The sequence below is a fragment of the Jatropha curcas genome, chromosome 11 (genome assembly GCF_041381405.1).
Source record: "Jatropha curcas cultivar XTBG-Jc1 chromosome 11, XTBG_Jcur_1.0, whole genome shotgun sequence".
Taxonomy (NCBI): Eukaryota; Viridiplantae; Streptophyta; class Magnoliopsida; order Malpighiales; family Euphorbiaceae; genus Jatropha; species Jatropha curcas.
Genome location: NC_143161.1, coordinates 23,344,599 through 23,358,807, shown reverse-complemented (window position 1 = coordinate 23,358,807; position 14,209 = coordinate 23,344,599). Strand labels below are relative to the sequence as shown.

The window sequence follows — 14,209 nt, the reverse complement described above, 5'->3', positions numbered from 1 at the left end:
GGACATATAAAAAAATTTCATCTATAAATAAAGATATATAGATGTAAAAGTAGATAATTGTTCTAAATAAAGGACACAAAATATTAAACAATTCAATCTAAAACTAAAAAAAATAAATATTCAAATATAAATTATGGTTAATTATTTTAAATAAATAATAATTTTTAAGCATAAAAAGTATTTTAAATGATCAAATAAAAAAAATAAAAATTTAAAATTGAAATATAGATATAGATTATATTCTAAATGAATATTAATTTTTAAAATACAATTATTTGATATAAATAACAATAAAATTCAAATAATAAAAATATTATTTTAACTATAGGTAGGTGTAAATGTTCACTTTGCTCTCTCTCTCTCTCTCTCTCTCTCTCTCTCTCTCTCTCTCTCTCTCTCTCTCTCTCTCTCTCTCTCTCTCTCTCTCTCTCTCTCTCTCTCTCTCTATATATATATATATATATATATATATATATAAAAGTTAAGTAAAGAGATGTCTCTTGGCAAAATGATGATGATGATAATAATAATAATAACAATAATAATAATAATAATAATAATAACAATAATAAAATTATACTCATATTTTTCTACTCAATTTTAGTGAAACTCTCTCAAAACTCAATACTTAAATCATGCAATTTACTTACTTAATAAATTGTAGAATAATATATATATATATATATATATATATATATATATATATATATATATATTATAATAATAATTTCATAAATTAAAAAATTATAAATAACTAAAATTTACATATATATGAATATAAAGTAATGAATAGAAAAATTTATTGCAATTTCTTACTATCTAATTTGCTTCTTGAAGTAATGAATAAAATTATAATCAATTAATCATATAAATTCATTAGTAATTATAGCTTCGTCTAACCATAATTTGTATTCTTATCGTCTTTAATTCTAATTACAACTATTCTAATTATAATTAATATTTTAACATCATTATTATTTATAATTACAAAGTTTCTAATTATATCTAATATTATTATATCTAATAATTTTAATAATATTATAATTATTGCCTTTCTAATAACAATATAGTCACTAGTAATTATTGCCTTTTTAATAATAATATAGTCACTAGTAATTATAATTAATAATTAAGCCTTAAAAATCAAAACCATGTAGTTTTTGTCTTTGAGCTTAATTTAACTTACATTAAAGCTATATCACTCTAGTGTAAGATTTTAATTTTATTATTTAAAATAAAATTATTAATAATTATTCTCTCTGTCCCTAATCCATCTTTCCTTTTTGGTTTGTCCTAAAATATAGTCCACTTTTCTTTTTTACATTATAGTTAATCCTTAAATTGTCTATTATACTTTTATTAAATTTTAACTTATTTTCAATAACACTTATTACTTCTTAGTTATTACTCCAATATAATAATTACTCATGTGTTATAAGATGGACATAATAGAAAATAGGGGTGGCCACGGTTCCAGAATCGCCAGTTTTTGTTCTGGAATCGAACCGAAAATTGACAGTTCCAGTTATAGTTTGGAACTAAACGGTTATAATTCCAACTCCGGTTTCTTAACGGTTCCAAGTTAACAGTTTCGGTCGGTTTTCCGATTGATTTTTCAGCATTATAAAATCAAAAGTTAGGGAACATTTTTTTTGTTGAAAATTAAAATTTAAATATTTATGAAATAATTTTTAGAAAAAACTTAAAGAAAAAATAATAAAAAAATGCTTAACTTAGAAAAAGGGCTTGAACTTAATTTTTTTTTTTTTTTAGAAAAAGGCTTGAACATAATTTATTTTTTTAAATGAAAAGGAGTATTTATAGTAAAACCAAAAATTCAATTGTCTACAAATACCTTAAAACTAGCTGTTATATAGTTCTCAGGAGGGTAAATTTGCGAATTTCACAAAAATATTTGAAAAAATAAAAAATTATTGAAATCGGGTGGAACCGCCGGTTTGAACCGTCTGAATCGTCGGTTCTAACCGATTGGAAAAACCGTTGGTTCTAGCTGGTTTCGGTCGGTTCTTGGAACCGCCGGTTTACGCTCCCTCAAAAGTTAGAACCGGAATCAGACATCAAATTCCCAGTTTCAGTTCTGATTCCTTACGGTTTCGGTTTCGGTTTCCACCAGTTCCGGTTCCTACAGTTTCGGTTCCGGTTCCCACCAGTTTCGGTTCCCACCGGTTTTGAACCGACAGTTCTGGTTCAAAAAATCGGGAAATGGGCACCTCTAATAAGAAAATTATATGAATAAAATTGTCTTTTATAGAAGGTGGACTATCTTTTTGAGTCGGAAGGAGTGTCAAATTAATCAAGATTCAATATTGTATTGTAATTTTATACTATTATTATAATTATCCTATAGATGATTTATAATAATTTTTAATTTTTAACACTGAAATTGGAATCAGAATTGAAACTAGAACCAAAATATCAAATAATTGATAAAATTGGTAAGAAGAATCTTCTTGTTCTTACAATTCACCAAGATCAAAAAGCCAATTCATCCAATAAAAAAAAAAAAAAAGAAACCATTTTGATTGGCTAGAAATGAATGAAGAAATAAAAATCCAAGAACCAAAAAATTAAAGAACCAAACTAGATTGAACAGTTCAATTATGATTCTGATTCCTAAATCATTTTGATTCTAGTTCAAATTTCAATTTTGAGAAAAACAAAACTATGGCTCTAGTTCCGATTCTTATCAAGAAGCGAACCATAATAGGATTGTACAACCCTACTTTACTAAGTAATTTCTAAACAAGTATAATTTCTAAAGAAATTATGTTTTAATAATTACAAGCTTTCTAATAGATGCATTGTGAAATATTTACTATTAGTTATTTACTTATTGTTTGCATGAATTACAATTTCCTCCTCAATCTAAAAGGAAGAATTGGACCAAAGAATGCGTACATAAAATCTTATTTTTATTATAACAGAAAGAAACTGTCCTTGTTATTTATAAAAAACAAAGGATGAATGGTAAATTAAAATTGACGGAAAGTGCAAGTTTCTGCTTCGTTTGGTTGAGCTTTAACGTCTCCGCACAGCGCATTCAAACTGACGGTGGGTAAGCAATTCGCAATTTGAAGTACATTTTATGACACCTTAGATAGCAACAAATGACCAAATAGGCTTTTCCGGAAATTCAACATTTCCTTTCCATATTTAAAATTTTCAATTTGAAACCTAATTAACGCAACAATAATAAATAAATAAAAAATAAAAAACTTGCGCAAAAGCTAAAATCGCAACTCCATTTGCAGTTTTCATTTCGCATCTGCTACCATAACGTCTGCACCTTTCTCTCTTTCTTTTTCCGATTCTCTTTGTCTTCCTGAGGAGGTGCTGGAGCGAATTACCCTCACCTCTTCGGATATCTTTCTCTTTGTGACTTTATCAGACCAGAATCAATGGCGTCCGAGAACTTCACCGACAAAAACGCTGTGTTCAGAAAGCTAAAGACGAAATCTGATAACAAGGTTCGTTTGTGCTTTTTCGTCTTTAGGGTTTTCTTCTTTCTTTTTCCATATAGATCTTTTTCGGATCTGGCTATTTTGTTATTGGATCTCGAATTTTGAACTATGGGTTTTGTTTAAATTTCTGTAGTTTTTCACTTTTTTATTTTTTTTGGGTGTTTTTAGATGTGCTTTGATTGTAATGCAAAAAATCCGACTTGGGCTTCTGTAACTTATGGGATCTTTCTCTGCATCGATTGCTCCGCCGTTCATCGCAGCCTTGGAGTACACATTAGCTTTGTTAGGTATTCTGATTTCTTGTTATTATTATTATTTTTAAATTTTGCGGAACAATGGTGTGGTGTTTGATTAGCTGATTTGAGTTTGGGAATGCTAGTTTATCGTAGTGTATATTGGTTCAATTAACACTTTGCGCAGGATTTTTAATTTCTATTCGTTGCTTACCTCAAATGTAACTTCTTTATCTACAAATTTACTAAATATGTGCAAGAGGTCATAACTTGTATTAGATAATGAGGAATCGATATTATGGGTTATGGATTTACAGGTAATATTGTCGATCACTATAATAGAAGTGGACCTACGGTATAGGCTCACTCAGGTCTAAGGTCACAGTACCTCCATTCCTAAACTGCTTACAGTATGTTTTCGTGATTATCCATTAGTGCTACTATCTGTGTCCATAAAATAGGTAAATTGCATAAAAAATGCCTTTTCATGTTGAATGTCACAATATGCTTGAGTGTTCTAATCCCAAGTTCCATTGACCAGTGTAGCAGCTGGAAATGAATAAAGGTACTTATTTGATGGAAATGAATGAAGAGGAGGAAAAAATTGAGGGGCTTAACTGGTTGAAGTGATGGAAGAAGTAAATGAATATATTTCCTTGAAGATGTGAGTATTATTTTTAGTTTTCTAGGAATGGCTCAGAGCAGAAGTTGTTTGTGTACACATGCTTTTTTGCGAGATCGAACTTGCTTGAGAGTAGCTTGTGCATTTTCACGAGTTCTCTTGAATATGGAATATACCTGACTTAGTTTTAACTAGTGGCTATTTTTATTCGTTAATGGATCAAACAGTCTGTATTAAAAACGCCTGGTAGTTCAACTTAAACTTCTAAAAAAAAAAAAAAAAAAAATTGAAGGCAAAAAATGGTTTTCTTGGTGTTTTGTCAGGGACTTGATTTCAAAATTTTGTTCACAGAACAAATTTGTGAAATACTGTCCAATATCAGAACATAGAAGAATTTTAGATCCTTCTTGTTTTTAGTGCTTGAGATATTATGAAGCAATTCTGTCACTGGAGCTTTTGTACTTAGGGTAGTTATACTGTTGTATTTAGGATGCTTTTATTTAGTTATTCACTTTTTATCATGTTATTATCAGTTTCTTTGTTAGCAGGTATTAGTGGGGTGGTTAAGCAAGTTATTTATTATAATAGGTAGTTATAAGTGGGTAGTGGATGGATAGTTTTTTCATTAGTTGTTTAAAAGGCTGTGATATCAGAAAAATTGTAAGCAGAATTTACGAAAAGGTTTTGAGTTCCTAAAACTCAGATATTATAGAGTTTTCTCTTAATGAGCACTAGGAGATTGCAGATTCTCTCTAAGTCTGTTACCATAGACAGAAGGAAGAAATTCTTTCTAAGACATCCCGTCTCAAACCTGATCCCCTAATTTAAAGACCCATACCTTGATCCAAATTTGGAACATTACATCTTTGACTTTGATACTAGTTATATCACTTCTATTGACATTATATTGGGTATGTGTTCTAATGGAATGAGAAATTTCTCTCTCTCAAATGATTGCTTGTCATTTGTAATGGAGGTTCTGAGAAAGGTAGAAGGTAGTCTTTTGGACCTTTTTGATCTTTTGGTCTGGCTTATAATTTGCAAGTTTTGATCACAAGTGTTTAAAGAATGTTTCTATTAGCATAAACATGGGATATTAATTTCAAAAGGTTCAAGTTGTATTTCTTTCTGTGTAAAGATAAAAAAGAACATGAGTGATTCTACGTTACCATTGTAAAATGTAGGGGTAAACAAAAACTCGTTGAAATTGGTAGACCGGATGGACTTAGTTTAGTCCAATCCATGAAAAATGGCTTCACTTCATAGAAAGTCGATTGTGGTAGCAAAGTCCTAACAATTGTTTCTAATGCTCTTTTTTTTTTTCAATTGCCACTTGGATTCCCCTTATAGCTGGAATCTTAAACTTATCACTATTCTTAATTTGTATTGTGCTTTCTGTCAATTTGTAATTCGCGTGCTTGAGTTTCATGTAGTCTCAATTGTCTTGGCCCCCTCTAGTCTTTCTCATAATTGCCTTAGCGTCCTCCATGTTTGTCAACCATCCACTTCAATTTGAGTATTAGAAACATCATTTGCGCTCAAAATAATCTCTTTTGCATGTATGAATTTGGGGGTGATGATCTCATAATTCAAAGATGCAGAAATTGTGGATAATTTTCTTCTACATTTTTTTTACAAGGTTTTTCTCAAATTGATGCACGGTATGTTGGTTACTTTTTTTTATTTGTCTTCAAATTTCTCTCTTACTTTTCATTTGAGCATGTGACTTATGAAACTAATGCCTTCATCTTATGAAGTATCTGTTCTTATATGATTGGGATTAAATTACCTATCTACACAAGACTAAACAGAGCTAGCAAACCATTTTTCCGTAATTGGGGAAGAAAAATCTGATTGGTGAATTATCTGATGAAAAGAAAATCATCATCAACTTTCAAGACTTAATAAATAGGGGTTCAACATCAACCTTTGGTTTTGTAGATCACAGAGTGGCATGTTTTTTTGTTTTGGGAAGCAAATACAATATCATTTTCTACCTGAAGTATTTTAATGCCTGCCAACTTTTTTTTTTTTTGAAGGAAAATGGACTATAGTAATAGGAATCATCAAACAAAGTAGAAACAAACATTTATTATTTTAGAATATGATGCTTTTGCAAGTGCTTATAATTTGCTTTCTATTTATAGTTTCCACCTCAATGTCCCACAATTTAGCGATCCTACTTTCCCACAACCTATTAAGTTATTCCAATAATCCTACTTTCTGAAATCTTATTATCATTTGAGTTGTTGGTTGGAATACAAGTAGAAAGCAAGAGTGGCTCTATCATTCACTATTCTGAACCCTCATTCCTTTTTTATTTTTCAAAATAAGTAAATATCTTTTAATAAATTTTCAAGGGATGCTGCCTATGTAGCATTGGAGTATATGTTTTGAATTTTCCTTTATATATTAAAAATTTACTGAAGCAAAATGATAAACTCAAATAAAATTTCTATTATCCTCAGTTGAAGAATATGTAGCCACTTTTTTTTTTTTTTTCTAAACATCCAACTGGATGAATACATTCTCCAAAGCTTTCGAATTCCACATTTTTCTATCATTCTTTAAGATATCATCCCATGCATCCTTGCTCCTTACATTTTGGCATCCCATCAGGGCCCCTTTTGGCTTTTAATTCTCTTTGCAGATTTTTGCATAGACTTAAATAACTCCAAGAGTTGCACAAGCTAAAACTCCAAAAAAAATTTTCTCCATTTGATTCCTTGGGGTTGAAAATGGGGCCTTGAGGGAGAGGAGAAGTTTGTCTTCCCTTGCCAATAGCACCACAAACTTTATCATTGTGCACAATTTCGTGAATGCTTTTGGTGGTGGCTTTGTTGATTCTTTTTCTATTTTTTAAACTTATCAAAAATGAAATAACGTAAACTTGTTGAAAGCAATTGCATTCATAAGGACTTATTATCCTATTCATGTAGGTCTACAAATTTAGACTCATGGAGTCCTGAGCAATTGAAAATGATGAGCTTTGGGGGAAACAACCGTGCACAAGCTTTCTTCAAGCAGCATGGTTGGACTGATGGAGGAAAAGTTGAGGCCAAGTATACATCTAGAGCTGCTGAATTGTATCGGCAAATCCTTTCAAAAGAAGTTGCCAAAAGCATGGTGGAAGATGGAGGCTTGTCATCATCGCATGTTCCACCTCAGTCAGCCCAAGTGTCCAATGGACTTCCTGATATCAAGACCAATGAGACTACCAAAGAAACTTCCCTTGGAAAGCAAGATTTGCCCGATGTTGTCCGTTCTCCAAAAGCTACTCATCCAGTTAGTACCAGTACGGTCAAGAAGCCTCTTGGTGCAAGGAAAACTGGGAAGACAGGTGGCCTTGGTGCTAGAAAGCTGACTACAAAGGTAGATGTTTGCACATAAGAGAATTTTATTGTTAGAATTATCACAACTATATCTCCATTTTAATTGTTATATAGATCTAAATTAACCTGTCTAAAACCTTCCAAAACAAAAATAACTAGAATTTATATTTTTAATCAACTAAACCAAATTTAACTTAACTGAATCCCCTGTTCATTTTGATCAGTTTATTCTATTCTGGCTTCTGAATTGGTGTATTAGATTTGGCAAAGAATATAGGTTTTTTGGTCCTTCAAAGATAAAGAAGAAAACCATATTCAAGCTACAAATAATGATATATTTTTTTTCTCATCACTTCTTTTTCTTTTGTTGTAATGTTTGATATTTTGTTAGAACTCCAAATGAGAAGAGTGTATTCTCCTCATTAAGAATAAATCAATGATATTAAATTGATTAGGAAATATAATCCATATATTTGGGATATTTCAAAGGTCTGGTAACCAAAAAAAAACCCCAAACTATTTTAACTGGTCTATTATAACCTACTTTGAAAAATTAGTTTCAATTGTACCCAAATTGAAATGGAAAACTCTCCCCAGTTGTACAACTGAAACTAATTCTTCAAATTAATGTTAGTAGGTTTATTTAAACAGTTTGTTACAATTGCAAATCTGCAAAAAGGGTTTTTTCCCTCTATCTTTAGACGTTTTGCGGATGATAGAACTAAACTGCAATCTAGTATTTGGAACTAAATACATGATTATAGCATGTAATTAGTATTTGGTTGTAAAATTCAAAAGAAAATTCTAAATTTCAAAGTGAAGCAAACAAAATTAACTGAGATGTGTCCATTTAGTTGACGTTCATTTTCAGCTGATTGTTACTTGTTGCGTGGCTGTTGTCATGAGCTCTCTTCTTAGTCGAAGTACCTTATTGATTGCAGCCCAGTGAAAATCTTTATGATCAGAAACCTGAAGAACCAGTTCTTTCTGTTCCTTCTTCCACTAACAGCACTCCAAAAGCTGGAGCGTCTTTCACATCTCGTTTTGAATATGTTGATAATGTCCAATCTACTGAGCTTATTTCTGGTGGGCCACAAGTGATTAGCCATGTCTCTCCACCGAAGTCTTCAAGCTTCTTTGCAGATTTTGGAATGGACAGTGGATTTCAGAAGAAATCAAGCTCAAACTCCTCAAAAGTGCAGGTAACTTAATTTAATACTGGATCCAAATAACTCATGATTGACACAGTTATCATTTATTGAGTGCTAAATGCGTGCCAATATCCAGCCATTAGAATGTTTTCGCTGTTTGGAATTTTAGACAGATACTGTAGGATGGATGCTATGTCAAAATGCTGGGTAGGGTCACCATACACCATACTGCAGAATCTCTATGTGCTGTGCTAAATCAGGCTTCGAGGATAATTTGTTTTACCTTGAAAAGGAGTGAGCTAGAAGTCCAAAAATTGGGTGCCTATTGTCTTGTGGAAACACGATGCATAGTCGAGACCAACTCTTTTTTGTTTTAAATTGTTGCATGTTAATGAGTATTTATATTGGTTGGCGCAGGCACCATCTATGAAAATTTAGATTAATGAATCTAAGGTTGGGATGCATCATAGTTGTTAAAGGCGTGCCTGAGGTGCGCGTTACTTAAGGCTCAAGGGCTTGCGCCTCAATAGTCATGAGGCGGGCGACTTCACTCAGGCTATTGCCTCTGGGTAGAGGCGTGCGCCTTTTTGCGCCTAAGGCTCGAGAAAGGCGCGCCTTTCTATTGTTTGTTTTCCAGAACAAGTCACCTAGGGTTTTTTTCAATATAAAGCTATCTAGCCAACATCAGCTTACACAAAATAAATAAATAAACATAAAAGAAATAAAATTCAACACAAAAACCGGTGATGTGCTTTGTGATCAAACCTCCACTCCTTCATCTAGCACTAAGCTCTTGCAATCTAGTCTTCAACCCCATTCCATCCAGATATAACTCTTTCAATTTTTCTTCCTATATTTGCTTTCTATTTCTTTTCTTCTTTTTTTTCCATTTTTTTGATTATACTCTTTTTTGTCTTAACTTTAATATCTTACAATATAACTTGTCATGTTGCCATTTTTTTCTGATTTATGTGTGTTTCTTTCCGTGTTTTCTACTTTTTTTCATTTTTTTATTGATATCTTTAAATATATTTTTCAGATTTATGTATTTTATTCCTTTTTTTTTTGCGCCTCACTTCACTCATGCATGTGCGTTCGCCTGGAGGCTAGCGCCTAGGTTCCAACAGCCCTTTGCGCCTTAGTGCGCCTTTTGCCTTTAATTACTATGGGATGCATGGACGGATGTTATTTTTGTACTGAAATATTTATGCTTGGGTTGGTATTTCTTCACACTGAAATCAACCCAGACTTTAGGGAACCAGCAATGCTACATTCGGTTATTTGGTTTATGAAAATGCAGATAACTGTAAACTCATCCAAGGGACATAAAAAGCTTAAAAGGAACTAGAACACTACCCACATAAATATGAAGCAAACACGAAGTATTGGGATATTTGTAAATAGGAAACTCACATAAATATGAAGCAAACTCAAAGGTATGAGGGATATATGTAAATCTGAAATAGAACAACAAACGTAATTAGTGGGAGATAAATGATACAGCTACACATAAATACAAAATATAGCAACATGCCCAATGGGCAAAGGTGAGCTGTACTGACTCACCCAAAATAAATCTCTTCATATGTTCAAATTTAAGCATCACGTTGAAATTTTCGATCATCAAGGTCTTCCTACCCTCATGTGACCTGCCACAAAATACGTATGCCTAGAGATGAAACATAGAGAAAGAGTCCTAAGTTGTAGAAAGTTTGTCTGAAATCTGTGAACTGAATAGCAAGTTTTTCTTAATACTTGAAACAGCATCAGTGTTGCATTTACTTTTCATAGTTTGGTTCCTGGTTGGTCATTTTCAATTGATTGGATATTTGGAAACCTCCACTGTCCCTTAAATGTCAAGTTCTTTACAAATATTACACCTAGATTGTATTGACTCAACATTATATTATTATATTGTTCAGCCTAGGAACCATTTTTTGGTGTGGTCGGTGTATCATTTGTACAGATGCCTACATATTTTGTACGGGTAAACTATTTATGGCCCTCTAAAATTTGATTTCAAAAAGTTTAGGCTCCTTCAACAGTATGCTTAAGATTCTGTTAAGATATTCTATTTTATAGAAAATATAAGGATAAATTCTCAATTTAGCCCCAGAACTTTCTCTAGGTGTACAATTTGGTCCAATATTGAACAGAAATTTTAAGTGGGACCAATTTTCTTCATCTTGACGAAAAATATAATGCAAAATATTTGAAAATTAAAAAATAAAAATAAAAACAGAAAAAAAGAAGGAAAATTCAATCTTGTTGAATATGCAGAAGAAAAATGGGAATCGAAATGAACAGTTTTCAATTTTCACATTTTTTGCCTTATTTTTTTAATTCTGATTTTTGAAATATTTTATATTTAAGGTAAAAACCTTTTTGGCTAAATATGTGGTAAATTGATTCTAAACTCAAAAGTTTATGCCCCGAAATGGTGCAAGAGTTAATGTTGGACCAAATTGGACATTTAGGAAAAGCTTAGGAGCCAAATTGAAAGGTTGTTCAGAGTATAATTAATATTTGTGCAGAAACATCCTCGGCCTTGTTGTAATGATATCTGCTTTAAGCATCCGTGCATGTTCTATGGCTCAAGCACAATTAGAAAGGATCTTGATGTAGGTAGTATTTATGTTGCTCTACTGCAGCTTAATGTTGTGTTTTTATCACTCTCTCATGCTCATGCTGAATTATTATACTTCTGACATTGAAGAAAATTTATGTAATGATAAGAATGTTTAGATTTTGTGAATGTCCACGTCACATGGTATTTAATTATGGGGTGCCAGATGTTTTTCCTGTAATATATTGTTCTTACATCCTAGTATTATCAGATTCAAGAAACAGATGAAGCAAGGAAGAAGTTCTCAAATGCAAAATCAATCTCATCAGCTCAATTCTTTGGTGATCAGAGCAAAGCTACTGATGTTGATACTCAAGCTTCCTTGCAGAAATTTTCAGTATGTTCCTTTCTATCAACTTTAATGTCTTTTTGATTGATTGCTTTTAATATTCATTTTTTTTGTTAATTAATTAATTTTCTTGAGCTTCTTTGGGAAAAACATTGATGAACGGAACTCGTAAACACCCTTTCCCCTTTATTTAATTTGTGGGACGATTATCGAGAATAGGCAAATGAGTTGAGTTCCCCCCACCACCACCCCCCACCCCCACCCCTCCTTTTTTGGGCTATCCAAATGAAGATCAAGTCACCTTTCCTCGTGTTTTTTATTATTCATTATTATTCCAGTTCCAATCTAGCTAAAAGGAGCCATTTCAGAATTCAGACGAAATGGAACGACATAGAAAAACTAGGTGACCACTTTCAGATTCCTATAATATCCAATGACAAAGCAGTTGTTTACTTGTAATAGGTGTCTCTATCAGTTCTCTCCTTTTATCTTGAAATATTGGCACAGAAACCATACAGTTCCTTTGTATTCTGAATTTTGCTTTTTAAGGCAAGTTTGTGATCTGTGCTATTCCAGGGTTCAACAGCCATCTCCAGTGCTGATCTTTTTGGTCAAGGCAATGATCACTCCTCCATTGATCTTGCTGCAAGTGACCTGATAAACCGGATATCATTCCAGGTATGCTTCTCAATCTTTGGTGCTTGCAAAATATACGAGGTTTTATTGATAAGGAGTGAAAATGTTGATTATAGGTCATTAGAATTTGTTTTCAAGATAAATTGTCTATTTTGGTCATTGGTGTTTCAAAAGAGTTAATCGACACTGTCAAATTGTTTTCTCCAATAGCATCTAAAATCGCAGGAAATGCAGTTTCAACGTCAATTTCAAACAAGTTTTGAAGCTTGAAAGTACTTTCTTTATTCATCCCCTTGTCAATACTTGATACCCGAAGAAATAATGGTTTATCTTTTGTTTTATCTTTTTTCAGGCACAACAGGATATTTCTTCCCTGAAGAATATTGCAGGAGAGACTGGGAAGAAACTCAGTTCCTTGGCATCCACCTTAATAACTGATCTTCAAGATCGAATCCTGTGATAATGATGAAAAATATCAGAGGAGCTTGACATATTACCAGCCAATATTTGTGTAGTGGAATGTAAAATGAGTTCATTATAAAAAATTCTTTCAGGATACAAATAAAAACAAGGACATTTTCAAGGTGTTATTATTTTGTAGTACAGGTTTTGAGATTTCATTGTGTTTAGTCATTTCAGTTGGTAACTATATTTCAGCTTGTAAGCCAGAAGAGTCCCTTGCAGTGTATTCAGAGATGTAGGAATTGCAATGAACAATGCCTATTGAAAGTGAGCCAATTATGGAGACAACTTAGGAAAGGGATTGTTTGGTGTCATCTCTACTTTTAGTTTTTGGTTTTTGCTTATCTAAAGTCACAGGTTTGCTTCATCTTTGTGCAAATCGAGTTGGTGGTAAAACATTCTGGAGCCCTTGATTTTTATCCATTTTTGCTTTTAAGTTCTCAATTTATCATTTTTAATCACTTTGAGAACTTATTTAACAGTCTTTCTAAACAAAGAGAATATTTTAGCTTTTCATGCTTTTCCAATTTCAAGCTATTTGGAATTTTGTCAATCTTATTAAAATTTGGATCTTTTGTAGCAACAATATTTTTAATTCAAATTAAGGATGAAATTGAAAATGGAAAACAGTTACAAATTGGGTTAAACTTAATCCAATATAACTTAATTTTGTTAAAAATCACTGTTTTACAGATCAAAAGCGGTGTCCTTTTATTGCTCATCACAATTATTTCAGCTTTGTTCAATAACAATTATTCTTTGCGAGAATATCTTTAGAACTAGAGGCTTCATAAATTTAGAATATCTCTATTTTTAAGTTCATGTGTTCATTAAATATTAAAAAACTTGATACCACTTAATCTATGCCTTGGTTTTTGAAATACACTTTTACAATTTCACGCTTGCTTACAGATATTAGTTCCTTGCTATGAATGCTTTCAAAGTAAGATTCTTACCTTTTGATATCACTTGAATGTTGAGACTTTAAGGGATTGGATTTGCTTGTTGCTTTGCAGGTTGTGACTCTGCTTTTTGCCTTGCATGTTGCTTGCTCCTACCTCTTTTCTTAACTCTTGTCTTAAACTTTTAGTGATTAAAGTTAAATGATTTTTCAACTTAAATATGACGACTAAAGCCACATTTTCTTAAACTTTATGACTAAAGCCTCTTTTTTGCCGATTAAAGTCACTTTTTCTAACTTAAAATCAAAAAAAATTCTCAAACTTTTGATGATTGAATTCACTTTTTCAATCAAATTTGTGATTAAACTTATTTTTTCAATCAAAACTGGCGACTAAAACCATTTTTCAGTCAAACTAGCGACTCAAGCCACTTTTTCAAACAAATGACATTGTTTCTTTGTGGCAACTAAAGCC

At 31.9% G+C, this 14,209-nt stretch overlaps 1 protein-coding gene across 1 annotated transcript; it reads left to right on the top strand.

Annotated features, from left to right (window-relative positions):
* The first annotated feature begins 3,168 nt into the window (after positions 1–3,168).
* Positions 3,169–13,147, top strand: LOC105637395 (putative ADP-ribosylation factor GTPase-activating protein AGD8). Its single transcript, XM_012220845.3, has 7 exons — positions 3,169–3,488; positions 3,651–3,769; positions 7,277–7,709; positions 8,611–8,871; positions 11,658–11,783; positions 12,312–12,413; positions 12,724–13,147. Exons 1-7 carry the CDS (start codon positions 3,420–3,422, stop codon positions 12,829–12,831), a joined length of 1,218 nt encoding a protein of 405 aa, XP_012076235.1. The 5' UTR covers positions 3,169–3,419; the 3' UTR covers positions 12,832–13,147.
* Positions 13,148–14,209: the final 1,062 nt, after the last annotated feature.